The following is a 27,256-nucleotide window of genomic DNA, read 5'->3' on the forward strand; positions in this document are numbered from 1 at the left end:
TCACTAGCAAGAGCGGATGTAGTCGGGAGAGCAATCTCAATTGAAACTGGCCCTTATTGGACTAAGTTTTGATTTCACTTTGTTTTGCTTTTCTGGTTATTCGCACTAAACTTCCAATTGGAATATTGGAATATTTCTTAGCGAGAAAATAAAGTAAACGTAAAACCATAACATAACTGCGCCCAACTAAGATCGTTATCGTTATCGAAGATCTTCGTTTCCCATTGATTAAGATTAAGTCAAGATTGGCCAGGCTCATTCTTGTTTGAATTGCCGTGAGTATCACATGAACAAGTGATGAAGCGAACAATGATCAATCCCCAACTTTTGCTGATCGCCGCGCTTATTGCGCTTATTGGGAAAGTGGCACGCGCTCAAATCGCCTTTGTTGAGGATCAAGACATTGATAAGAAGAAGGCCAACCTTGCGGTAAGCTGCAGACAGACACAATCCACATTTGTGATAAGAAACGCCAAACTGGAAGAGAAAACCCAGACGGAACTGGGCAGCATCTTTCGCCGAATACCCTTCCTAATCAGAAGTTGAAGTCGTTGGAGTCCAATTAGGAATTTTGTGTTGTGACCAATGTTCAAAAACTTTTCAAGATTGCTCTGATTTTGAAACTAGCTTAAAGTTTCAGTTAAGTAATTATAATAAAAGACTTTTAATTATATGGATACTGTTGAACGTGATTTGAACTTCTTTCGTTAAAAAGATTTACATTTACATTTATTTTATCAGAGTGCTCGACTTTAAGAGTTTAAAACTTTTTAACTTCTAAATTGTGTGTTCAAAGTGAATTTCAAAATACGGCGACTGTTTTGGTAGTGTATGCAAGCCCCATTGGGAATAATCAATCAGATCCATGCCTCACACCTCTCCGCTTTCTCCTCATCCACAGGGTCGTAAGCCACTTTATTCGCCAGCCCGATGCCCCAAGCACCAGCTTCTTTATCCGGGGGACCAGCAGAATCAGAACGACTGGGTCTGCGACTGCGCGCCAGGTGAGCGGTCATAATGGAGCTACCATGGCGATGACATAATAATCTGCGTATGGGTACTTCCCCTTCGACAGCCACACTGTATTACCCAGAGACCGATGGCTGCTATCCGGCCTACCGACAGGGACCTTGTGAGGCTGGACAGATTCTGGTGCTCTACAAGGAGGAGATCATCCCGAAGTGCGTCCGGAATCCATGTAACAGGGACGGACACTTTATGATTCGCGACACATGCTATGAGTTCGGAAACACCAAGAAGGAAGAAAACCCGTGCCCTTACCAGGAGGCTTCCTTTGTACTTGGCGTGAATCCCACCAACTTGATGGTGGACTGTGTGAAGCTGTCCGTTCACCTGGAGACACGTATTTCAGACACGGAGCAGGCTCCGCCGGAATACTACGTCGATTTGGCCGAGAAGTGCGCCCGCGGCAGTCGCCTAATGGCTCAGGGAAAGTGTCCTTAAAGGATTTTAACATTACGTTACAAATTATGTGCTTAAATGTATTGTGTTCTGTTTGGTGGTGTAGAGCCCAGTGAAGAATAACGAATTTGTTCCATGTTTATAACAGATATAATATGATTACATACCATTTCACAAAATGAAAGCAATTCTTTATTTTTCCTGCAAAAGCGAAACTCTATTATGTACAACTAGGAACTGGCTTTCCTGCGCCTCTTGGCGGGAGTGGTGGCGGTTTCAGGGCTTTCTTCTTCGATAATTTCATCTGCTTCGGCATCATCCTCTTCTGGCAACGTGACGCCATCCTCTAGGTTTTGTTCGTCATTGGCTGTCTCCAGCTTGAGCAGCGCATTTTCCAGCGAGGCGAGGAAAGAGCTCTCGCCGTACTCCGGCCACTGACGAAACTGACTAAATAGCGTCAGCATCTGACTAGGCAGAAGATCTCCGAACTGCGTGTAGATGTTGATGCCGGGATAGTAGTTTCTGGTGCTCATTGTAGTACTGCGGCACGAGTACTGTGGCAGTTTCTTGGGCAATTCATCTGGATAGATGGGTGTCACGGACTCGGGGGACTGCGGATTGATGATAAGCCGAGGTCCACAGCCGGGAACCCACTTTCTGCACAAATAATTGAATTTGAAAAAAAAAAAAACTTGGGTTGATTGTGTTACCTACTCTAAATTGGGTATTATTCTGTTTCGTCGGCTCACATAGTTCTGCTTAATGAAGAACCAGAGAGCGGGTAGATCCTGAGGCTGGCACAGCTCATGAAGATTGCGGCGCGGAGTGAATTTCACCAAGTATAAGTACTCCGGATTGATGGACTGCACCTTACCCAACTTGCTACTCTTGGTGGGGCTATAGGCCGTCTGCTGAGGTAGAAAATCCTCGCGCGGCACCTTGGCAATGAACTTGTGCTCAAACAGAATTTGGAACAGTACGCTGGTCGATCGGTAAATGAGGTAGCCAATCTCGTTGTTGCAGGTGAGATGCTAACGGAGGGAAATGAGTAATATAAGCGTGATATATTTCAGGGATAATTAGCTTATTTACTATGTATATGGGTGGCGGCATGGCCAGGATCATCTCACAGCGTCCAAGGTTGAAAAGGCTGGTCTGAAATATGAGAGAGTTGATCAAGTGCTTGAAGAATGGATAGGAGCCCACGGCGCCGAAGACTAGCATGTTGATATCTAAGGAAAACAAATAAGTTATAGGATATATTGAATAGCCAACATGGGCTTACCATCTGTAAACGCTTTCTGGGGCACATCACTCAGGAGATCCGCCACCCTGGAGCCACCGTCGATTTTGTCCATGTACACCAACTTCCACAGGTTCACAAAGTCTCCTTGGCGCACCTTCACACGTTCCGGATATAGCGTGTGTAGCTCCTGGATTTTGGGCATAAAGTGATCCATGCTCTCAAGCAGAATGATGCGTCGAAACTGGGATTCTCTGTCCAACAGATGCCGGGTAAAGTACCCAGCACCGGAATTGAGTTCCATCACGGTATCGCAACCGGAGCTCTGGAAATGGGGCTCCAGGTACTGGCTAATCCTTGCAGCAGCCTCCGAATTTGCAATGTACATGTGCGTGGGAACCTTTCGCTTCCGGTTGAGCAGTTTCTCGGGGAACTCGGCACTGTAGCGAGTCACCAGTTCCTTTCTGGCCTTGGTGCTAAAGTTGGCCCGGCCCCAGGACCAACTGCATCGCAGAGGCAGCATTTCTTAAGTTTTTTTACAAAGTGAAACTGAAGACAACTTTTCGTTTGTTTACAAGCAACAGCTGTGTATTGTTAACAACACTACCCGGTAATTGGCCAGTCAGCTGTTGCAAACCCGAATAACTTATCGATAGCATGACGAACAGCTGATTCGAAAACAAATAACAGCTGGCAATGCTTTTATAATTCTTTTGGTTTTACTCGATTTCACGTGAATTATTAGCAACATAAATAAAACTTAACTTATTTTTGGCATGGGTCAGGTGGTTTCAATGGTTGCCCGCAGGGCCAATCGCTTCAATGTCGAGAATCGTGCCCATCGCGTACTCGAGCGCGAGAAGCCCACGCCGGCGCCCAAATTTGACTCGAATTTGAGAGACATGGAGCGCACCTTGGAATGTAAGTAAAATTAAACACCCTTCGAGTGTAATGCTTGATTTCCCCCATTGCAGTGGATCCCAAGTTTGTAGACAAGCTCAATATGAAAGACTCCAGCTTGGACGGGCGATTGAAAGACGTTTATGTAACCTCGCAGGATCGATTTGTGGGTTAATACTTTAGAAGGCAATTTCGACCAATACTAATTTGGAATGTGCTATATGTTCCCTAGATCAAGCGAGTGCAGGAGCGCCAAGCAGCTGAGGCGGCGGCGGACAAAGTGGAACAGCGAACACTGCCCCTGGAACGCCAAACGCCGGATGATTTCGAGTACGGATATATGGAGCCCAACCGAATTAGCCCCGGTCATTGCACACTGCGCCAGGCGCTTAAGTTCATCAATGACCACCAGTTGGATCCGGAATCCTGGCCAGCCAAGAAGATAGCCAATGAATACAAGCTCAAGGAGCCTGTAGTTGGTAAGCCTAACAGAAAATATGTTCTCAGAATACATCAGACTAGCATTCGCCCTTTTTAGAAAACATACTGCACTACTTTAAAACTTTTAATATGTATATACCCGACCAGAAGTACAAAGACACGATGCTAACTCAAGCCACGCAGCCCCTTCTGCGGGTTAAATCGAGCTCGGAGGGTAATCCGTAAATAAATCACTCTTGTTCTTTGTTTTAAATCTACGCTCTATTGTACGAAATCAAACAATGGCATTGGGAGGACAGTAGTATATGTTCAGGGACTTGTCCTCAGAAGCAGAGGCCACCTTGTCGTTTCCGGGGCTATAACGGACGCCCCACACCTGATCTGTGTGCTCGGCGAACGTGTGCAGGCACTTGCGCTCCGAGGTGTCCCATATTTTCACGCTGTTATCACTGGAGGAGCTGGCAAAGTGTTTGCCGTCCTCGGAGAAGGCCACGCACAGCACCCAAGAGGCGTGCCCAGATAGGGTGCCTACAACGTCCGAGTGGGTTCTAAATAGAATAGATAAATAGATAGTAGTGCATGAAAATGTCATAGGTGTTAAGCCACTTACACATCATAAAGCTTCATGTGACCATCATCCGAGGCAGTGAGCAGCAGGTCCGAGTTCGGAGAAAAGCAAAGGCTACGCACTGGCATGGCGTGTCCTTCCAATGTTTGCACTACCTTGCCTGCGGCCACATCGAAAATGGTAATGATACCATCGATGGCTCCACTGGCAATGTACTTGCCATCGGGACTCTAGAATAATATAGCTATAGGTTTCTTAGAATGGGTTATTTACCAGGTAAAGCTTACGTAGGCAATGCTAAGCGTGTATTTGCCGTTTTGGGCATCTAATGTCTGCTCTGCTCTTCCGGTCTCCACATTGTACATGGAGATTTTGCCGTCGTTCAATCCGGATATCACATATTTGTTGCAGGGTGAAAATTGCACCGTCCAGAGATCAACAGGCCCAAAGTTTAGCAAGTGTTTCTTGTGGCCCGAACGGGCATCCCACAAACACATCGTGGAGTCCAGAGAACTACTGGCAATGGCTAAAAGGAAGGCGGCAACTTCAATAGATGTCCATTTCTCTATCTCCCAAGTACAGAATCTTTCAACTTACTCTGTCCATCGGAACTGACGGCCACTGAAACAACTCCCAGGGCATGTCCCTTTAGTTTGTGGCGCAACTTTAGGGTGTTGTCCTCCTGCAGGTCCCACACCTTTACCAAGTCATCCAGTCCGCCGGTGACTAAGAAATCCTTCGGGCGCGCCTCCTTCTTGTCGAAATCAAAGGGGTTCTCCTCCTCGGGCTCCATGCCGGCGTCATCCGGATCTGAGGCCGCAGTGTCGCGTCCCCAGGTGCAGTCCCACAGCGAACTGTCGTGCGCATTTTCCTCTTTATGAAGGACAGAAAACTAGGGGAAACACAGGGCTGTAAAAAAGGAGCATTTTGTTAAATATCTACTTACCATTTTTAAATTCCGGAAAATTGTTTATTTTTTGCGAACGAGCAAACTCAGCAAATGAAATGAGCTGAATGATATCGATAACAATGTTTGGCGTTAGAATAAGTGTTGAAAAGAGATGTTTACAGTGGGTCAAAACTGTATGCTGATATGTTTCACTGTGAATAAATTTAACATAGAAATTAATAAAATACTTTAAATAAATAAAAAGAAATTCTTAATTTCTAAATAATAAGAGAAATTGATGTGTTGGCTATTTTTCATTTGTAATAATATTAATAAAAAATATTTTATTTTAAAATTATTAAGTCTTTTTTTTATACTTATTTATGTTTATGTATGTATTGTATTATACATGTATTATGTTTATGTATATATTGCATTAATTGTATTGCTATTTATTGTTTTGGTATATTTGCCCATATGGCACACGGCATAATGCCACTTTCCCCGCCATGGTCATACCATCGGCTTATACCTGCACTCCCGGCTCGGTCACACTGTTTATAGCCGTCGAGAACCGAGGAACGAACGTCGCGTTTTAAAAAACAAATCCCCAAACGACTCGGACGCGAGATCCAAGCGACTGGCGAGGAAAAGTGTAAGTGACGGGTGCAATTAGGTGGCCCACGGTGCAGCCATGCCCGGATCTACGAGTGCGGTTATATAATGCGTATATAGTTATAGTTCTTAGCCCCTCGCGATACGATATCTATCAAAAACAAAGGAACGAAACGGACCAACGCGTGTGTTCTGCTTTTCAGTTTTCAATTCGTTTTAGATTTTTTTGTTTTTCGCTGTCGTCGCCGCCGTGAATTCGAATATGTGTGATTTTCATCTATGGATCCGCGTGTCTGGAATATATTAATAAACATCCACAGTGAAGCCTCGTTCGTTCGTGTGCGTGGGGGCGGGTGTGCGTGAGAGCTTGTGCGAGTGTGTGTGTGTGGTTGTGCAGCAGCATATTATTTATCTCACATATCATATCTTTTGTCAAAATCGAAAAGATTTGAATGATTCATTTTTATGGCAGCAGGACTCACCGATTTGTGCCTAAAGCGAAATGAAAGGCATATAGTTTTGCTGCACTTTCCATGTGTTTTTCGTGGTGTGTTTGTTTTATTGATTCCCACTTTCCCGTTCCCCTTTCCCCGTTTTCCACTCAGTTTCCACTTCTTCCCCTCCGTACAACATCCATATTCGCGCCTGCCCCCACAACTTCGTTTCCGATTTGGTGTAAACAATAACGGCAACCGGTTTTCGCGTGCAACTTTATCTCCCTAATATCGCCATTCCTCTTATTCTCCTTCTCTTCCTCTGCTCACTTTTGTTTCGATTATAATCGCAATTTGCCGTTTTCAAAATGATATATGAAAACCCCTTCGAATAAATCAAACAGTTCCAACTGAATCTGTAAATTATCAAGGTGAGTCGCCAGCCGGGGATCAATAATGCTACATTATAAGATGAAGTGGAAGATTTGCATGTTTATGTAATCTTATCGGTATTTTATGTTAATTTTCTCACACATGTTGGGATTCATATATCTTAAGAGAGGGGTCTTCATTTGGTAAAGTATTCTTTACTTGAGAGTTTATTTTAACAATACTTCAGGCAAACAATATCTTCTAGGGTATGAATGCTAAATTGTCTTATAGAAAAACATACAATCTCTGAAACGCAGAATATCTTAAATAGAAAATCCGAAAAATGTACGAATATCTATTGTGTCCTAGTGAAAGGTGAAAGGTGATTCAGTTTTAGGATCTCCTAAGGTATGTCGCTCAAAGAGTTAAAGTAAAGTTAAATAATTCTGAATCCCACTGCTTTGCTCCACTTCCATTCGTAATTCCAGAGCAAACCCATCACGATTGCTCTTAGTCTTCGCACTAATGTGGCTGGAGGATAAGAATAAATGTTTGCCCTTAAGAGGTGCTCAAAAGGCGCTCAAACAAAAAAAAGAAACAAATAAGAATGGAAAAACTAGACCATAAACATAAATGCATTTCACAGCTGCCATTAGTGCACAACTTTTCACAATCGCAAAAACCAAGTACGACAAAATGGAAATCCAGGGCAGGCGCAAAAAGAAAATGAAACAGTGGCAAACTGCGGAAAAAGCCAAAGCCCAGGCGCAATGCACTCGGAAAATGGATGGAAAACCAACAAAGTTATTAGTTGAGGTGGGAATAATGCGGTCCCAAGATCGCGGGGAAATGCGAAGTCAAGTGTGGAAAAGCGCTCGCTGGGAAAAGCGTGACATAGTCAAAAGCAATGGGGACGAAATTGGAGCAATTTGAGTCTGTGCGATGTGACATCATTGTAAAGGGCGTGACGGGGGGCGTGACAGCACCCGACAATGACAAGTGCCGAAGTTTTCCAAAAACGAAAGAAAGTCAAACAAGAAAGCACGGAACATTATTGTCAAGTCAGCGAAAAGATTTGACACATTAGCCATGACATTATTTCAAAGAAATTCCGTTAATTACACCAAATATTGCATCGAAGTAGATAATCAAATGATTGTTTTGAGATTAGATATATATATAGTACATGCAATTTTTAGGAAAAGGCTACATTAGACTGCAGATTACATAAGAATGGAATGATATATAGTGCTATCTGTAAACCCATTGTGTACGGGTTGAACTCTATGGAAATAACCAAGGGAGTCGCAATCACGAACATCCTCTGATAAGAAGATCGCTGGAATAATCGCCATTCGTTGAACCCGGTCACAACAAGAGCATATATAGGAGCATTGACTTTTAAGATCGCGTTCTGCTGTCGGTGCAATTTTCTTTACACCAATCAAGGCAGCCCAGAAAATGAAAATGTGATGGCGTCAAGTCATGACATTGCACTGGCAAAAGCACAAGAACAATGGGAAAGTACTCAGTCTTTGGATTCCAGTGGACGAGCCAAACTTTTTGCTTGACTGCATAAATATTTCTGGTCCGATCGCATGGCCGAAAGTGTATTTAAATCCAGAGATAAGATAATAGGTGGAGCATTGCTATTTATAATAATCAACGCTGGGCTCTTTTATCACTTTCGAAGGTTGGAATTTTATTTTAAGCCTCAGCCTCGAGAAAAACACCTAATTTGGGCTCTAATTGGGGCCTCGTTTTTGTTGTTGTTTTTTGTTTTTGGGGACACGTGCAAAGTGTGACATTTGTTATGAGTGTATGCTTTGTGTGAAATATTTTCATTAGGCATTTCGCTTTGGGCCATATTTGCGGACCATGGTTCTCAAGAGGCGTTAATGGCTTTTAGTCTGATGGTAATAGCAATGGTCATTAGCATACGTTGGTTAGAGTGTAAATGTAACTGGTCTTCCCCCTTTCACTGAATATGTGGGATCAGGAAAATATAAATAATATGTATATGTGTGCTGAATTGATTTAAATATTCTGCAATTAGCCAATCTATCATGAACAACTTAAAGTTAGAAAGAGTTTCAATTAGAAAGTATAGATTACTTTCACATGTTTTAACTGCTGTCACTCCTGGAAAACACTCCCATTTTTGTGGCCCCTTAAACCATTGACCTTTGTTAGTGGCATGCCATAAAGTGCACTCTTTATGACCGCAATGCGTTTGCAACTGCAAGTGGAAGGCAGGGTCTTCGGTTCGGTTCCCCATGTGAGAAGCACTTGAAAAGCCATTAAACATTGCTCCTCGTGGAAACGAAACCCGACCCGAGTTGAATTCCCGTATCTGCCTTTCTCCCCCAATTAACCCATAAATGGGAAATTGATATCGTTCAATGTTTTGCGTTGTGACAGTGATAAAATATCAGCCGAATTAGATAAGCATACGTCCAAGGACAAGTATCTTTTACACTCGTAATTCTATGTATTTGGAGTTTTTTCTTCAAGTTGAACAGCGGCAGAGTTAAGTTTTTCATCGCCAGTGCGATTTCTTTTTCCTTTTTGGCATATGCCATTTGGGCTTTTGTTGGCCTTTCACATGATAGGCTTTTGTGTGCTATTAATCGCATTTTTATCACCACTTTAATAACATATGCCATTCGGTGGGGAAAAATGGGTTTGCTGGGGAGTTTTGGGGCGTCAATTAGCTGTCGTCTGTGCCGGGCACTTTCACAATTTATCAAAAATACATCATCAAAGTGTCCACTGTTCGTTTACGTTTTAAATTTCATGCTTTTTGTTGTCTGAGCTTTTCCTTCTCGCCGTCTCTTTTTTTTTCATTTTATTTCACTTTAGAGGTGGTAGGAGTTGCATTATTAATTAAAAACACGACAGACATCGCCTTCATCACCATGATGACCATGACCCAAGTGGGAGAGCTCCTTTGTTGCGATGGCTGTTGTTTTTCGCTTTGTTATTTGTGCATTTTCCCATTGCAAAAGTTCGCTGATCCGGTGAATAAGATTCTGCTCTTGTCTATAATTCAGTTGAGACAACTAAGCACATACAACATGCTACTTTTGTTACGCCCGCCTTTGTGCCGGTGTTTGGGTTTTTAATGTGAGCCTCGATTTTCCAGTTATTTAGCCAGTGAGGCATTAACTTTGCTCATTTAGCCACTCGGTTTATTCACTCAGCCACTCACCCGTTCGCTTAGCTTCAGTTCATCTATCCATCTATCGTTTAATCAGCCCTTCTGCCTTCTAGACCAAGTTTAGTTTAGGAGCCGGTTTGCGAGCTCTTAATATGATTAAGTTTTTACGCTTCGACAGCTTCTGGCACGGCTCACCTACCTTTGCTATATGTTTTCATATATACATAGGGGTTTGTTAGAACCACCAACATTTGTTTACAAAACTGCACTTCATTTTCGAACTAGAAGTTTCAATTTCCAATGAAACCTAAGTGGGAACGGGGCAAGCATTGGGGATTAGCCCGAAGTAATATAACGCCGTGGGGGTGTTTTATGTACACGGTTTCTTCGAATTTCGTGTCCTAATTCAATGTTATCCTTAGTAATTCAAATCTCAAAGTACACTATGGTATAAAGTTGAAGTTTACCTTTAGTGCTTTATGTAATCTACTTTTGTGCTTCTATTTTTGTTGGGAAAACTGCAAGTGGTTTATTGACTAAACACCATTCGCGATTTATTGATTTGAATCGCCATGCAAACACCCCATTGCATTGGTTCGCCGTCTCTCAATTGAAATCATCCAAACAAATTGCATTTGCATGCTCGATTCTCCCGGAGTCAAAGCGAAGGCCAATTAATGGCAGTGAACAATACAATTTTCAATGAAAATTCAAAGTGCTGACAGGCGACAATGTTTGATCGCAACCGAAGGTCGTTAAATTGGCCAGTGGACATAATATAAACAGATATTTCCAAATGGAGGAACCTCATGTCAATGGCACTCTCGGAAAATCGACATTTCGACCGGATGTGCCACCGTCTAAAATAAAAGCACCCATGTTCTGGGAAACTCTCGTTGTTTACAGATCAATTTGGTTATATTTATTTGTGCACCTTTTAAGTAATATATAGAGTAGGTAGAGAACCACATGAGTCAGTCTCCTTAATTATTTAGAAGAGTCAGGCATCGAAAGATGACGTATTTTGGCCATTGCCGAGATCACAAATCAGAAGATCAACCAATATGCTTATGCACTTAAAGAAATACTACCTTAGACTTAATTTAAGTACACCTTTGCTCTTTAGTTCCTTGTAAGACTTTAAATAACTACTCTAAATAACTCCTTGAAAGCAGTTTTTAAAAAAATTACTAGTTATTAAATTTAATCAATACTTATTCTGTTTTTCCTTTCAGTGAACTAAACAAATCATAATATATATATATCGCCTTCCCAACACAAATGTTTTCTGCCAGCAAAATTGCTTGTTAAGGTGAGTTGTTCGAAATGTATAATTATATATTAAATTCATATGCGTATTAGTGTAGATTGGCATATGTCAGTGACTAAGAACGCCACAATTAATGGCCGATAATTGCTGTTGGACAAGATAGATTTGCGTTTGCTGGCCATAACCACGACATGCGGATTATTTGGAATAGATTAAATAACAGGTATAGAGTTTTTCCGCTAAAAATGAAGCTGTACTAAAAGTTATGCAAAAGCCAAGAGTTTCCGTTTCCGCTGTCTAATATATTCATTGATCAATTAAATTATCGTTCTATCGTTCCTTGTATGTCACTTGCACTTGTATTTTTTTGAGTTTTGTCCACCTGCACTGGCCTATCAATCTTGGACAGCCAGCTCGACTGCCTCATAACCCTGCATCATGCATTTTTAATTGGCGAACGCTGCTCGCCTTCTTCTTCTATTGGCCAATGGCCAACTGAAAAGGGCAAAGTTTATTGGGACAATAATAAAATCGAACTGGCTGAATCGGCAATCGGCAATCGACGAGAATCGAGATGTGAGATTCGAGAAATCGAAACCCTGCAAGAACTATTTTTAATTACCCCACAGCATTGGGCTTTGACAGTTTTAGTTTCAGTTTCAATTTCTAGCTGCAGTTTTTCAATTTAATCTTAAATTGATTGGGGCACCACCCACATCACACCCCCATTTTCACGGCTCATGGGCAACGGGGGGTATTGGTGGGGGAAAAAAAGGAAATTCCTAAAAAGAAATGAAAATCTAAACATCTTCGAACAGTTTCGATAAACACGAGCCGAAAAATAATGAAAGGGGAAAACTTTCATCGGTGGAAAATTTGTGTAAAATTTATTCTGCCCACAGCCTCTGCCCCTTTCTTCTTCTTGTATTTAGTTTTTTATTTTTTGTGGCGGCTGCTAATTTTAGCGTGAAGAAAGCTGATTGCATGGGGCATTTGTATTTCGGCTCTTCAATTGCCATTTCATTTATATTTTTAATTACGCAGAGCGATCTAGAGAGATCTCTCTTTCCACAGCACCGCTTTTGTGGCTCTTTTATGTGCAATTAATTTAACAATTTGTCAAAAAAAAAAGAAAGAAACAACGACTATTTTCATTTGTTTCCATAATGTATGGAATATGGTATGGTATATGGTATGTATGTATTTGTAGTTAAAATTTTATTTTAGTCGCTTTTTTTTTGCTGCCGGGGATTGTAATTAGCTTTGTGGTGGGTTTATTGAACTGTGGGCTCAACTCGCCGACTACAAACAAAACATACACTACACACATCGGACATGTTTATGCGTTTTCGAGCTATTTATGGCCAAAGGTCCCAGCCCCAAAAAAATTATTGATGTTTCCATAGACATGTAGTTCATTGCCTTATGCTGGAAATTCTATGCTTCAGGTAGCTCTATGATAATATAGGTTTTTTAAGCTTGAGGCGAACTGGCTTGCTGATCTAATAACTCCCACAAGCCCGTGATTATTATGTTTAATGTTTTGTGGCCAAAGCAATTTTAAATCAATTTCTGATTGCAAATTGCTATGATTAAGATCGTGTGGGTAGAGCAGTCGTATAGTTTTGATTTGATTATGGAAACATATCAAATTTATTCATGAATCAAACACGAATATACCGAATCACTTTAATAGCTTTGTTCTGTTCCGCTTTCTTCCAAATACCGCTGCAATTAAAATTTCCAAACATTGTAAAACAAACAAATCTATTATCACCTGCTGAAAAAATCAACAAGGCGAACATTCGATTCAGCGAATACCATTTCCTTATCAACAACATGTGTAGTTTAATTTAACGATCGGCGCCTAGTAGTACACCCATACCGCACTTGTCGTATAGGGGTTCCGTAGCCTTATAAGGTCTGCCATCCGACCCACTCTCATTAGACGCTTATTGAAATGGAATCGAACGGGGGAACTGATAACGATTTGCGATTGGAAATCGACCTGCGAAAAGTGTCGATACGATAAGCACGTTCGCATTTGGAGCGTCCAAACCTTGACCAACTAAATTGGGGCTAATGAATCAGCTGATTGATCACGAATCGACCCTCCGATCCATATAAGGGAATGGAGTTTCAGTTTCGAAAGGTAGTTTCTTTTGCCGCCGCCGCTTCAACGCTTTTCCCAATCGGCAAACGCAAATCCAATTATCAATCGGATCAATTGGAAAGTCGGGGCAAGTCGAGGCAACCGCACTCCAATAAACGGGGCGTGGCAATGCAATTAAGGATGGCAGAAGGGCGGATCGATTTGGGTTCCGTTAAGGAAAGCAAACCCCGCAGTTGAATGTACCGAGCGAAGTTCCATGTACATCTAGGTGCATTTCATGGTTTATAGAAAATCGTTCATACCCGTTTATACCCACGAGAGAGCTCTTCTGATAGCAAGCATTTCCCATCTTTGGATGTTCCACTGCCTCTTGTTGTTAGGCCTAGGAAACAAGTTTATACCACCCTCTCTCTCTTTGGGTGTCTACCCGTCTCTTTCGTTGTTTCTGGTTGCGCATGAATCACTTTTTGTTTTAGTCCGACTTTGCTTTGCTCAGTGCTTTGTCTTTTCGAAAGGTAACTAAACTATGTACACACAGTGCGGTACAGTTAAAGGGCATTGGGGATTTGGGATTCGAGATTGGGGGTTTGGGGGATCCCAGGGGGCAGGGATCGGAGAAATTGAGTTTATGACGTTTGCACTGAACCCCCAGTGGAAAACATGGCACAGTTATCATTCGTTAGCTTTCGGCCCAGCAGCGGAAGTTTGTCGGTCGAGCGTGAATCGATTCACGCAGCTCGCCCGGCATTCGTCACTAATTCATTCATTCATTCATTGGGTCGGCAGTCAGTCAGTCAGCCAATGGAATTCGGTGTTTCTGTATTGTTACTATTTCGAATTTATTTACTGCTTGATTGCATTGCCAGCGGATATTGGCAATGCAACTGGGACAATTCAAACGGCCCACCCTGAAACCACAAAGTAGCCTAGTGACGTTTGGGCCATGGAAAAAAAGCCTTTTAGTCCTTGGTTTCATTTCCGATATTGCTATATGGTTTCGTCAATTTTAGCTACAACAAATTCGACAGCTCATATTATTAAACTTTATAAGCCAGAACATCTCTAAAACTATCATCTAAAGTTATCTAAATATCTTTTGCCCTATATTCACATTAATTTGCTTTACTTTTTAATGGCTTTGGCAAAAGTGTTTTCATAAAATTTAATAATTAAAAGCGAAAGAGAATTGAAAATGTGGAGCCGTCACTGGTTCACGGTCAACTCGTGCGCCTAATGACAGCCAACGATTTCAGGCGCATAATTATGCCAGCAAAAGCAGAAAAAAAAGCAGCAGTAACCACTGCAAACAATTGTTTCATTTACATTGTGCATAGTCATGGAATCTGGTCAATGAATCGCACCGAAATGCTCCTTATGGCAAAAAAAATATAAAAAGAGAGAAAAAAATCCGAAATTGCCAAGAGCACGCCAACACACGCTCCACGAAAAAACCAAGAAGTCTGCACACGCGATGGCCAATCTCGTATGGAATATACTATGGATAAATGCCACGCCCACGCCCGAACAAGGCTTATAATGGCCACATTTATTGACCGACCACAAAGTAGCGGCAAGACATACACACAAATACGGTCAAAACCAGCGCAATTCATGTGGGCAGGTGTAGTGTCATTGTTCACCCAGTGTGTGGCTAAAAGCGTGTGTGGCTGGTGAGCGCCAAAAGTTAACCATTATTAACAGTTTATTAAAAACAACTCAAGTGGCCAAGCCAAATAAAAAGCGAAGAGAGCTGGCTAAGCCGAAGCACGTGCTGCCGCAAAGTGGGCCAAAAAAAAGAGCATACAAACTATAAAACACAAAAGAGTAGTAATCAGTTAATACTTTAAGGTATTTAATGTTATTGCATTTGAAAAAATGAAGTCTGAAGTAAACATCTAACAACCTTAAGAGTATAAAATAATTTTAGAGTTTCGTACTACCATTGTCAACTATTTCTGCAGCAACTCTACACACTTTTTCCTAACCTTACCCGCCAGCTTGCAACATTGTACAACGTGTCGTATGAGTAATGCGAGGCATTTAGAAAGCGAAACTTCGCCACTACAAAGAGCAGCATTCCTGAGCAAATTGCAAATGCTAAGTGAGAGCCGCAGCATCTAACAAAATTCTTTACGCACACACGTACCAGAAAAGTGAAACAGACTGGAAGATGTGCTAGAAAGAGTCAATGCTATTTATCAATTTCGGTTTCATCCTAAACTTGTTGCTCTCAGCGCTAGCAAATCAATTACGCAACCTTACTCTCAAGCGATTATATATTTAAATTTTTTTTTTTTTTTTTTGGATATATTAATTTAAAACTGTCCTTCGCGGACAATCATTAAATTTGATGACTAAACTTAACGGTAGAGAATTAATTGATTACATAAATTGTTGCGAAACTATACAATAACTGTCGATATTGTATGTATGATGTATATAATAATGTATGTATATAATTTAATTTAATTTGCGTGTCTAATCCCAGAGAGGTCCAAAGGGTGTGATCGGTGCAGCCTCCTGGTGCGTTGACTGGTGTCCAGCAGGTCTTGTGCCAGGTTGTTTGGGTGGTCTTGAAGCCTCTGCATGTACTGCCTGCTGCTTTTCTTAATCTCATCCTTCACCCAGGGGAAGCTGAGGACCTCGTGTATAGTGGCATTATCGTGGAAAGGGTGAGCGTTTGTGACTGTGCGGAGCGTTTTGTTTTCGAATGTCTGGATAATGTTGATGTTACTTTTCGATGCAGTGCCCCACAGTTGAATGCCATACGTCCAGATTGGCCTTATGATCGCTTTGTAGATAAGGAGCTTAGTGGAAGTCGGTAGCTTAGATTGTCTGCCCATCAGCCAGTAGAATTCACGGACTCGGTTCTCCGCCTGTTTCCGCTTCTTTAGCAGGTGTGGTCTCCATGTAAGTCTCCTGTCCAGTGTAAAGCCAAGATAATTTGGATTGGCTACCTCTGGGATTGGGAACCCGTTGAAACTGACTGGTGGGCAAGTGCCGCGTCTAGTTGCGAAGGTGGTAGCGGTTGACTTGTCGCTGTTTACCGATATATTCCATCTCGTGTGCCACGTGTTCAGTAGATCTAGTTGCTCCTGCATAGTCTGGGAGGCCTCTGCTGGGGTATCTGCTGTTGTTAGGAACGCAGTATCATCGGCGTAAGTGGCTGCCATAATGTACTGGCTCGGTATCACCGGCAGGTCAGCCGAATACGCGTTGTAGAGGAGCGGACCGAGAACGCTTCCTTGGGGAACTCCTGCACGGGCTTCTTTGACGTCTGAGCGCGCTTCTCCACACCTGACGGCGAATCTTCTGCCCTCCAGGAACGATTTTAAGAACTTGAAATATGGCTGGGGCAGGCCGTTTTTGAGCTTTAGGAGGAGACCGGGGTGCCAAACACGATCAAAGGCTTGCTTAATGTCCAGCATTACTGCTAGGCAGTATTTCTTATTCTCAAAGGCGTCCAGGATATATTGCGCTACTCGGTGGCCTTGCTCTGGTGTCCCGTGGCGGCGCCTAAAGCCAAACTGGTGATCAGGGATCAGACCAGCCTCCTCAATCACCGGCAATACTCTGGTCAAAAATACTCTTTCGAGTATCTTGGAGAGTACTGGTAGTAGGCTGATCGGGCGGTAGGAGGCGGGATTGGCTTCGTGTTTACCAGGCTTCAGGATCATAACTACTTCGGCGCGTTTCCATGATGAAGGGAAGTGCCCCAATTGCAAGCACTTATTTATTATGGTCGTGATTAGTGACTTGCTAATAGGGGGGAGGAGCTTTAAAGCAATGGCATTGATGGCATCATCGCCTGGAGCCTTGTGGTTACCCATTGCCGCTATTAAATTGCTGATTTCCTCTTCCGTGGCCTGGGGTATCGACTCGGAGTCAAAGAGAGGTTCTGACAGGAGCCTGGCTGTTTCGGCTGCTTCATTTGGGGAACATCGATTGGCTGGTGTGAAGACTTCCTCCAAGTGCTCGGCGAATGCGTTGGCTCTTTCGGTCTCAGTTCTGCACCATGAGTTGTCTTGTCTTCTGATGGGCGGGATCCTCTTCAGTGGCCTCTTGATGCGCTTGGTAACATTCCACAGGTTGTGGTGGGGATCACCCGGCGCGAGATTACCAACAAAGCTGTCGAGGGCCTCCTTCCTTAGCCTGACCAGAGTTTCCTTCAGCTCCTTGGTGGCTCTGTTGAGAGCTGTTTTGTCTCTAGGGTTCCTGGAGAGGAACCAAACCCGTCGGAGACGCCTTTTCTCTGACTTGAGCTCATTAACCCGATGATTCCAAAAGTGGACGTCTCTACTTCTGTCCCTCGTTTGGTTAGAGAACCTTGGAGCAGCATAAGTTGCTGCCTCCTGAATTTGCGAGGTGAGGTTCACAACGGCCGCATCTATAAGTTCAGGGGTATCCAATGGTGGATTAGTGACTGTCGAGTTGTTCAGCCAGTGGTGGTATTTGCTGATGTCGGACGTTTTGAAGATTAACTTTTTACCCGCGGATCTCAACATGGCTGAGGCGTAGACCGAAACGGCAATGGCACTATGGTCCGAGAGAAGGTCTTCCACCTCCCTGGTCTGGATTCTTGCCGGGTCCAGGCCGCCAGAGATCGCAAAGTCCAAGATGTCTGGAGTTTTTGCAGGGTCAGTGGGCCAGTATGTTGGCGTCCCAGTTCCGTGGCAATTGAGGTTGCGGGAGAGAACCTGCCTGCATAGCGCGCGTCCTTTTGGATTGCATACTCTGGAACCCCACCAAGTGTGCTTGGCGTTAAAGTCACCTCCTATGACGAATTTGGGGCCGAGGCTGTCCAAAAGCGAAGAGAAGCAATCGTCCGTGGCTCTAAATCTGGGTGGGCAGTAGGCAGCAGCTAAGGTAATGTCTCCGTGGGTGGTGCTTACCGATATTCGGGCGCATTGCACCCAATCCTCTTGAATTGGTGGTTGGGTGTCGAATTTGATGCTGCTGCGAATAAGGATGGCGGCGCCGCCGCGTGCTGAACCATTAGGGTGGATGGCTGACACGAGGTCATACCCCCTTAAGGTGAAGTAGGACCTGTCTGAAAAATGGGTTTCGGATATGAGGAGAATATCTGCTTGGTTGGTCTTGCAATAAAGCTCGACCTCTGGCCTGTTGTTGATCAGGCCGTTTGCGTTCCAGATGGTTATGTCTAGTGCTGATTGCATAGGGACTTACAGACGGTTGCCATCATCTGATTCATTTGACTCATTACCTTCTCCATCATCTGATTCGTTTGACTCATCGCCTTCTCCATCATTTTTTCAAACATGGCTTCCATTCTGCCCATTATTGTTTCCATCAGGTTGTCAAAATTGGCCTGAGTATGAGGGATGGCATGTGTCTCATCAGTTGCCTGCTTGACAGCGTTGGCAAAACTAACGTTAGGAGTAACCTTGCTGCTGCTCACAGTGTAATGGGCGCGTGGGGCTGAAGCCAGCTTTGGAGCGAGCATGCTTTTGGCCTTCTTATATGCGGGACAACCTTTATATGAGGCTGCATGCGGTCCTTCGCAGTGCAAGCAATGGGCCGGCTTATTATTATTTTTACACTCAACGGTTGGGTGGCTGTCTCCGCACTTGACACACCTGTGTTCTAGGTGGCAGTACCGTTGGGTATGTCCAAATGCCTGACAGCGATAGCATTGCGGCACGTCATTAAACTTTATCGGTGGCTCGATTGTCACCACTGATCTGCAAAGTCGCGTAACTTTATAGGCCTCCTTGTTGTTCTTGGCCGGCTCGAGATTGGCGAAAAATATGTTAAGTGGCTTTTTGGTACTTCTTTGGGTGGGGTTGTAGAGGTCTCTGACCTTGTGTCCGTGACGGTTTAGCCCATCCCGAATTTCCTCTGGGTCCGTTGAGTAGTGAAGACCTTTGATGACTACTCTATAGGCACGTTCGTCTCGGGGCTGGAAGGTTTGAAACCTTTTATTGGACTTGGCCAAGAAGTCCTTCAGGGCGGAGAAGCTCATCAATCCGTCAGTCTGCCGCTCCATCAAGCTGTCAAGACACAGAACTTTCCTCAATATTTCATCTAGCTGAAAGTTCACTGACTTTGGCTGTTCGACAAACATACAAAAAAAAATAATTTTTGACCCAAAAAAAAGAAACTCGGAAAATGTGCGTTGATGCGCAGTGGATGTGACGCGGACTCTCAACGGAATATATATATACTATATAATAACAATAACCACGCAAAACATAATGGTACACAAAAAAATAAATGGGAGTGGGACTTTGATCGAGTTCTAGCTGATATGGTATAGTTTTGAACCATCACTTATTAATTAAACTAGAAGTACAGGATTCCTTCGAATTTAAATGAACTTAAAGAGCTCACAATATCTTCTAGATTTAAGACACATTATGATTTGATATGAAGCTGTATATATTTTTCCCTGTGTAGTGATTGCCGTAATGATGATGGGAATTATGAGGCTGCTGATTAGATGGGCAGTCCCGGCGAATGAAATGAAACTTTATCGGATTAAATTTATGACAATTTTATGGACAGTGGTCGAGTGGTACTGATCGGTTTGCTGTGGGTTGAATCAGTTACAGTGGGGCAATCAAAATTCCTTTCGGAACGCATGCTGACTGCCGATCGTTTGGGCAACTTCCTTGAAGTTTATGGCGTGTTGCATGCCTCAAACTTCCCGAGGCATGAACGCAGAGTGTGCGTGGAGCCACTGGGGGATGTGTGTACTATTCAATGTGTGCCCCACATTATGTGTGGCTCGGCCAGATCGCTGCCAGACCTCGCTGCGTTTTTCATTTCTCCTCTAGAGCTGCTTGACAGTCCATCCGACTGACTGACTGACTGGCTGAATGCCTGTCGTGTGCTCACTCAATTAGCGCTCAGAGGACCGAAACTGCAACAGAAACAGACTGAAAAGTGTAGCAAATGCAGCTACGATTGCAGCGGCCCGAGGATTGTGCAAATATTTGCGCGTTAAAACAAACTGCAAATGAAATTGTCTAACAACAGGCCTCGAATAAGTATGCTCGAAAGGCTAACAATTGCCGGGCGGCTTCTGCTGCGGGTGAGGCTGCTGTTGCAATGAAAATGCCAGCGGACAAAGAAATCGAATCAAAATAACAGCAGCGTCGAAAAAATGCTAAATTATAAATAAAATCGATTGTAGAAATAGTTGCAAATGCACTTTAAAACGGATGGCTTTGCTCGGTTGGCTTAGCTTTCGATTTGGATTGTATTTCGTCAGCGCATTTTGAAGTTATGCCGATTGCTCATCCGCCCCGTTGCACACTCCTATTAAAACTTATCCATTTTTTATGATTCTCAGTGTTTTGAGTACACCGAGTAAATAATCACCTAATCGCTTGGCAAATTAGCGTCTTAATAGTCAGCATTAATTGGTTGTCATCGCAGAACTCCCAGCCAATTTTTTTACGTATGAATTACGAATATTACTCATACGCCGGGTGTGCGGCAGAGATTTAAAGACAATTCCAAGGAAAACCTGATTAGATAAGCGATGTAAGTCGCCATTGTGGAATCTACCCCCAATTAAATATGAATCTTTTGTTTTCCTTGAGAAAAGTGGGGTATATTAATATGAAGCAAATACGCTCTAATTCTTCAAATAAAAAGTGTGGAAAGTGAGACATCTGCTAACTGCTTGCCTTATGCTCAAATATTCATCACACCCAAGTGTCAATTGCCAAGCCAATTTATACAGATATGGCAGTTGGGGGTGGCAGCGTACAAACAAACACGTTTGGCAAACAAATAAACACGCAGCTGGCTAAGATACGAGATACAACATATTGGCAAGGCGAAATGGAATGGAAATCGAAATCCCGACCACTTGATACTTTGTTTGTTTTCATTACCAATAAATGTTTGCCCATTGTTGCGGGGGGCTGCGATCAGCGCCCCTGGAAAAGCCACACATGGCGATATCACCTCGCATTTCCAATGAAAACGCAATTGCGATTCCGACTCCGTCGGCGACGAGTCCAATTTTGGGCACACTCACTTTCCTGTCCGAACATTTTCGCATCCGCTGGCCATATGCGCTGGGAAATTCGCTTTTTTTTTGTGTTTGTTTGTCTCAGCCTCTTGGCATGTCGACATTTAGCCAAGGATGTTTTGCATTGCAATGGCAATTCATCAACACCAACAGATTTGTCATGCGGCAGACGCATAATTAAATACTTTCACCTGTACGCCGGCAACTTTGTACATGCATTCGTTCATACACCTGCAACCGCGGCAGCAGCAGATTAAGATGCAGATACTTTTGCAACATTTTCATGGCCAACTTAAAGACTGAGGTGGCTGGGGAGCCAATGCACTAAAAATAGGTGCATTGCCTTTGCGAGAGACACATTTTCCTAATAGCCGCCGCACTTTTCTTCACGCACGCTCAAAGAGGCATCAGATGGCAAAAAGCGAAAAAAGTCAGGGACAGGTGACATCGAGGTGGTCAGGAGTAAAATTCGCAGTGCGTGCAAATCGCAATTTCCCGCCTCGGGCCTTGGCACTCGTGGCGTCGTCTTTCTGTGTCCACTTTCTGCGTGAGTGGTCCTAAAATATCACCAAGAAAAGAGCCTCAAGTGCATGTGATCCCGCCACAACTGACTTTATAGTGCCACTGAACTTAGTTTAGTCAAGAAACTATGTGTTGTTGGTTATCTTTTGCAATAATCTGCCTTGGGTTTGATCTATTCGTGTTTATATTATAGACAGATTATAAGAGCTGAAATAAAATATATTAAAAATGTGTCTAAAGTTTATATATTGAGTTTTTGTTCTTTCAGCCTTTGGACTTTTTAACTCAAACGCTTATTGCCATCGCTGGTTGTTGGATTTTGTTTGAGGTCAGAAGCGCTTTGAAGAAGCTGCAGTGCATCATCCTTGAATAGCGTTTGTTTAGACGGAGTGTTTACACTAAAGTCGAAGACCCAGTCCGTCACCATCTGTGTGTGTGTGTGTATGCTTGTGCATCGGGTGGGCCCGTATCTTTCGGATTGCAGAACTGCACCGCTGGCAGATACATTTTCTTATTTTCCTGTTATTTTTAAACAAAGTACACGACCCAAACTCTCTGCGTTGGCAGTGCAACCATCTCGATATGTGTACGTTTTCATCTGCTTGTTTATTTTTTCTGTGGCGCATTTGTTTGTTGGCCCCGCTGCGCCTTTGTGCATCTATGGGATACTCAGTGCGGCGAATAGAAAATTGAATATTGTGTTTGACACGGCCCAACATTTGACACAAAAGCGCCGAGATGCGGCAATGAACTCTGCTCAATGAAAGTGCAATTAAGTGCAGGCAATCGCTAATTACATTTATCGCTCACATGTTAATTATGCTGCGGTGGGGTGAAAATGGGCGTCACTGGGTGATGCAGTGAATTTGCGAGGGGAGGATTGGAAGTCTCGATCTCTCGGGAGGTCAATGATATAACCGATGATTAACTGCCGGCATTGTGGCTGCCAGTCTTTCTTTTGTATCCATGGCATCGCAGTGCGGCTAAAGGTCAGGTCACCTATCTATCTTGCCAGCTCGAAACGATGGCGTATCTCAGATGGGTCATCTACAGATACGTAGATACTTTATCTCTTTTGCTGGTTTTTCGCTTGTTTGGTTTATAACACGCCATAGACTACACAGCTTGCCGCTGCCGTATTGTCAACGGGTTAAACTACCTTATAAATCTGGTAAAGTATTACTCACAGTAGGAGTAGAATGCAAATAGGGATTAGCGTAGAACGAAACGGAAAGTGAAGCACATCTTGACTAAGTTGTATCTAGTTAGCTGTATGCTTGCAGTAGATAAATATTAGGCTATAATTAGGCTAAAGTCAAATCAAGAATTTTCTGTACCAACTATTAATTCCCTGCACCATTATTAATTTTTAAATTCTAACCACCTCTTGTTATTCGTTCAAAATATGCAAACCGCTTTTCGTATCCATTACACTAATAAAGAACAAACATCAACAAATTTGCCTATCTATGTACAAAATTTGTACAACAATTTTGGGTGCGGTCGAGCGTGATGAATAGAATTTTTGTGGCCACCAGCACCAATTCATTTATTGGGCCCGAATTCGACATGCCAAAGCTTCGAGTTATAGGCCAACTGTAGGAGCCACGAAAACGACAACGTGGGGAAAAGTCGGCGGCGCAACTAGTGAAAGCGCCAAAATCCAGTAACAACAGCATTTTCCTTAAGGCTCGAGACTTGGGGCCAACCAGCCTGCAATCATATTTCACCTTAGCCTGGCCAACAGTTTGCTGCACTTGTCGTAGTAGTTGCAGTTGTTGTTGTTGCCGCTGCTGCGGTGGCTATAAAAATAACTGAATAACCGAACACTTGCCGTTGCACACTTGGCCAAGTTTGGCAACTTTTGACGGCTGCTGCTGCAACCAACCAGCCAACCAACCAAACCAGCTAACAACAAAACGAACTGGGATGTGGCCGTTGTTATTGTTTGCATACTAGCATTTGTGGCCAGTTTTTCCTTTTTTTTATTATGGTTCGGTCTATCCCCATTGGCAACATTTAATTTCATTCATTGCAGGCAGCGGCAAACGGCAGCCGCCAAAAATTCGAAAAACGTCCAAAAAGGAGGCAGAGACTTTTGATTTATTACGACCACCATCAATTTTCCATTAACTTGAGCTGAAGGTATAAACTATTTAAGGGTAATAATGTTTTTAAAGTAGTGGTAATATCAAATCTCGTTTAACATAGAATAAATTATGCATCTTTCGGCAATGATAACATTTTCTTCCATAAATATTAATATATTTTGTACTTTTTATGAAAGGGCATTTCTTTATTACCAACTCGACTGCAAATTTCTCCAATTCTGCGTCTGTTGGCCACGTGATTTTCTGTTTTGGGTTTTCTATTTTTTGGCCATTTCCTTTTCGAATTGTCTGTGGCCTGTTTTGGCTGGGGATACTCGGCATTTTCCGCTGGGGACCGTAGTAGTAGTAGTAGGCCCCAAGTGTTTTATTCATCGTCAGTCGTCGTCGTCTAGCGTCATTGTCTTCGTCTCCACTGAGTTTAATGCCATTTTCGTGCCTGGGCTGTTGCTTTGAATAAATGCCCAGTCGTACGTACTTTTTGCCAACTCGTTGCAGTTTTAACTGCTCGCGAGGGTCTGGAGTTCGATGGGTGGAATGAGGGGGCTTGGAGCTGGGCAATCGACAGCCGAAAAGGATGTGGTAATTGCCATGTGGTAGCCAACGTTACCTAAGCAGGTGTTTACGTCTGCGATTTTGTTTGTTTACCTTGTCTGCAATTGCAATTGAACATGCAATAAATAGTTCTTGCAATCTGTCGCATTCAATCTCGTTTCGGTGCGGAACTTGCCCATATTTCGCATTTAATAAGCTGGTCTAAAGCTCACTTTTATTTGCAGATAATCATAATGAAATTTTAATTACTCTGCTAGGAATAACAAATAATTAGTTATATATGTTATAGATACTTTCCCACAAGACATAATGTCTCTCAAGTGTATTAGGCACTTCGGTTTGCATTTGCCAAACCCAGATGTTTAGTATTTGGCATAGTTCGTTGTCTTGTTGGCCCACGCGACTCACAGATACAATCTGAAATCCATCATAAGCCCAAAGACATTTATAAATTGGTTTTCAGTTGTTGCTGGCACTGGATGCTTTCTGAAATATTCGCACAGCCCACATGATTATAATGAAGGCCCCGATATCTTTAATTGGCCTCAACATTGAAATGTCAATCCAGTTGGTGGCATAATTGTAGACAATAAATTTAACCCTAAGCTATGCGAAATGCATATGAACTCGACTCGATCTAAATATATATCATATATTTCCTTTGCTTCCAGTTAATGCTGCATATATGACAGGCCCACACGACATCGACAGCGACTGAGACAAGTAAGTTGAGTGTGCAATTAAACCACGCAAAATAAAAAAACTAGAATATTTATGTAAATTTGTTTGCACATTTTGTTGTTTATTAAATTTGTTTCTCCACGAGGAGGAGAACTTTGTCCGGGCGTGACCCCAATCCCAGTTGTAACGGAGCAACTGGAGCGGAGTAAGAGGGCGGATTTGGGAGTGCGGCTTGCCACGCCCACTTTAGTTTCTTCTCTTTTTCCTGTGCAGTCGGCATATATTTTATTAAATTTAACATAGGCTGCAATATGCAGGAAGTAAGTCCGACGGACGAAAATGGGGCATTTCTTCATATTATTTATACAATCGGGCTGTAACTTTCCCAACTAGAGCTGGCTAACATCCATACCATTCTGCAACATATTCTCTTAAAATGAACAATGGTCATAAAAAGCAGCAACTGCGAATGATGTCAACGGCATGTTTCAAAAGGATTATCCACAAAAGGATGCTGCTGTGGCGCAAGGATATTGAATTGGAGAACAAGCTCCTACTTTCTCCTGCTTTTTGCCCTCCAGTGATGATGTCATTTGAAGTCATAAAATTGATTTTGCATTAAAATTCGTTTAGCAAGAGATATTTGCTTGCGTAGGGAGCAAAAAACGATTAATTTGCTATTTGTATATATATAAATAAACATACGTATAAATTTATTTATATGTTTGTGCGAAAAAGTTGAAGGCGCCTCACAGATTTTCCGCGCATCTCCTTCAATCGCAATGATGGGCAAATTTTTGGCTCGTGGCTGCGAGTTGGCCAACCGCATCGTTTGCTGACCCAATTTTGTTTGGCTAAGAATAGCGAAAAATGTTTAAACGAATGCTGCTGTCTATTCGAATATCTTTCTGCCTCGGATTACACTTGATGCTGCAGCATTGTGCGTTAAACTCTTTGCCAAAAGGTACACAAACTTACTTGTCTCTTGCAGCACACAAAGTTTAATATTTAATGTTTAATCTAACTAGAGAATTGCGAAATTTAATATGGTCAGGGTGTACCGATATATTCGATACTTAATTGCTATATCGTGAGTTAAGCTGCTCTGTCAGCGCTTTGACCATATTCCACTAATTAAACGTAATTTATTTAGGCACGTCCGTTAGTGCAAACTAAAATACGGTAACAAATTTATAACAATGCCCCAAGTTTAAGTTTTGGCTGCCAACCAAAATGTTGCCGACAAGATTTATTCAATCAAATCTATTTTCATTGTTTCTACACTTGTCACATCTTGTTGTAATTGTGAAAACCAACCAAAAGGTATAGAAAAGCGCCACAGGCGCGCCTTTTAATTGTCACACTTGGCCGAATGGTTGCTTTATTTCATTTTATACTTTTCCCGCCAGCAGTGAGTGCCCCTAATCCCCAAAGTAAAAATTCGATGGCGCTTCCGCATTGTGGTTCGTGTTGCTCAAATGTCTGCTTGGTGTTCATAAATCAATTTGCTGCAATTCCAACAATTTTCGCTCGTCTGCGAGGCTGTCGATCAATTGGCATAGGAACCAAAATTAGAAAACAACGAACGCAAATCAATCAAGCGGCTGTCTATTTGCATATTTTTTTATGCCAAGATTTCTGAAGCGCATAGGTGCTAAGCAGATCGATTTGAAAATAAGAGGTTTATTAGTTAAAAATATATCGAAATTTTCCATTGGCTTAATCAAAAAAATAATTTCAATAACTTCTGAAAACTCTTCACGTTTCAGTGACATATTTCTATTTACCATTGTCACATAAAGGCGAACGAATAAAATAAGAAAGATATATTCAAATTACGTGACTTTCATGCCTAAGTCGGAAAGCATTTCTTCTTGGTTTTTTCTTTTTTTTATTAGAAAGTGCTCAAGAATGAGCTTTCTTATCGATGAGTGATAATAAACAAAACTGGCATGTAG

At 42.6% G+C, this 27,256-nt stretch overlaps 5 protein-coding genes across 5 annotated transcripts in view; 3 read left to right on the top strand and 2 right to left on the bottom strand.

Moving 5' to 3' along the window:
• The first annotated feature begins 37 nt into the window (after positions 1-37).
• LOC6607005 lies at positions 38-1,601 on the top strand. The gene is made up of 3 exons (XM_002031758.2): positions 38-429; positions 902-1,004; positions 1,076-1,601. The coding sequence occupies exons 1-3, from the start codon at positions 298-300 to the stop codon at positions 1,462-1,464; spliced, it is 624 nt and encodes a 207-aa protein (XP_002031794.2). The 5' UTR covers positions 38-297; the 3' UTR covers positions 1,465-1,601.
• Positions 1,582-3,259, bottom strand: LOC6607006 (dimethyladenosine transferase 2, mitochondrial). The gene is made up of 4 exons (XM_002031759.2): positions 2,708-3,259; positions 2,515-2,654; positions 2,137-2,453; positions 1,582-2,079 (listed from the first exon to the last, which is right to left on the bottom strand). The coding sequence occupies exons 1-4, from the start codon at positions 3,186-3,188 to the stop codon at positions 1,653-1,655; spliced, it is 1,365 nt and encodes a 454-aa protein (XP_002031795.1). The 5' UTR covers positions 3,189-3,259; the 3' UTR covers positions 1,582-1,652.
• Positions 3,260-3,345: 86 nt separating this feature from the next.
• LOC6607007 (protein NDUFAF4 homolog) lies at positions 3,346-4,259 on the top strand. The gene is made up of 4 exons (XM_002031760.2): positions 3,346-3,586; positions 3,640-3,731; positions 3,798-4,044; positions 4,104-4,259. Exons 1-4 carry the CDS (start codon positions 3,442-3,444, stop codon positions 4,229-4,231), a joined length of 612 nt encoding a protein of 203 aa, XP_002031796.1. The 5' UTR covers positions 3,346-3,441; the 3' UTR covers positions 4,232-4,259.
• Positions 4,246-5,600, bottom strand: LOC6607008 (WD repeat-containing protein 61). The gene is made up of 5 exons (XM_002031761.2): positions 5,521-5,600; positions 5,172-5,466; positions 4,862-5,100; positions 4,617-4,804; positions 4,246-4,554 (listed from the first exon to the last, which is right to left on the bottom strand). The coding sequence occupies exons 1-5, from the start codon at positions 5,521-5,523 to the stop codon at positions 4,281-4,283; spliced, it is 999 nt and encodes a 332-aa protein (XP_002031797.1). The 5' UTR covers positions 5,524-5,600; the 3' UTR covers positions 4,246-4,280.
• Positions 5,601-6,031: 431 nt separating this feature from the next.
• Positions 6,032-27,256, top strand: part of LOC6607011 (F-actin-monooxygenase Mical) — a 44,795-nt gene continuing 23,570 nt past the window's right edge. Inside the window, 4 exon segments of the mRNA XM_032721754.1 lie at positions 6,032-6,118; positions 6,917-6,943; positions 11,280-11,356; positions 25,289-25,340. The gene's annotated coding sequence lies outside the window, so the exon portion shown is untranslated.

This window comes from Drosophila sechellia, chromosome 3R (assembly GCF_004382195.2).
Source record: "Drosophila sechellia strain sech25 chromosome 3R, ASM438219v1, whole genome shotgun sequence".
Classification (NCBI taxonomy): domain Eukaryota; kingdom Metazoa; phylum Arthropoda; class Insecta; order Diptera; family Drosophilidae; genus Drosophila; species Drosophila sechellia.

Excerpts from the sequence above, each read along its gene's own strand:
- LOC6607007 (XM_002031760.2), top strand. The coding sequence starts at position 3,442 with ATGGGTCAGGTGGTTTCAATGGTTGCCCGCAGGGCCAATCGCTTCAAT. Across the intron at positions 3,587-3,639 it reads CATGGAGCGCACCTTGGAAT|TGGATCCCAAGTTTGTAGAC; the intron begins GTAAGTAAAATT and ends CCCCCATTGCAG. Across the intron at positions 4,045-4,103 it reads GCTCAAGGAGCCTGTAGTTG|AAAACATACTGCACTACTTT; the intron begins GTAAGCCTAACA and ends CGCCCTTTTTAG.
- LOC6607008 (XM_002031761.2), bottom strand. Across the intron at positions 5,101-5,171 it reads CGTCAGTTCCGATGGACAGA|CCATTGCCAGTAGTTCTCTG; the intron begins GTAAGTTGAAAG and ends CCTTCCTTTTAG. Across the intron at positions 4,555-4,616 it reads CACATGAAGCTTTATGATGT|AACCCACTCGGACGTTGTAG; the intron begins GTAAGTGGCTTA and ends TATTCTATTTAG.
- LOC6607005 (XM_002031758.2), top strand. The coding sequence starts at position 298 with ATGAAGCGAACAATGATCAATCCCCAACTTTTGCTGATCGCCGCGCTT. Across the intron at positions 430-901 it reads AGAAGAAGGCCAACCTTGCG|GGTCGTAAGCCACTTTATTC; the intron begins GTAAGCTGCAGA and ends CCTCATCCACAG. Across the intron at positions 1,005-1,075 it reads GGTCTGCGACTGCGCGCCAG|CCACACTGTATTACCCAGAG; the intron begins GTGAGCGGTCAT and ends CCCCTTCGACAG.
- LOC6607006 (XM_002031759.2), bottom strand. The coding sequence starts at position 3,188 with ATGCTGCCTCTGCGATGCAGTTGGTCCTGGGGCCGGGCCAACTTTAGC. Across the intron at positions 2,655-2,707 it reads CCAGAAAGCGTTTACAGATG|ATATCAACATGCTAGTCTTC; the intron begins GTAAGCCCATGT and ends TGTTTTCCTTAG. Across the intron at positions 2,454-2,514 it reads TGCCGCCACCCATATACATA|CATCTCACCTGCAACAACGA; the intron begins GTAAATAAGCTA and ends TCCCTCCGTTAG.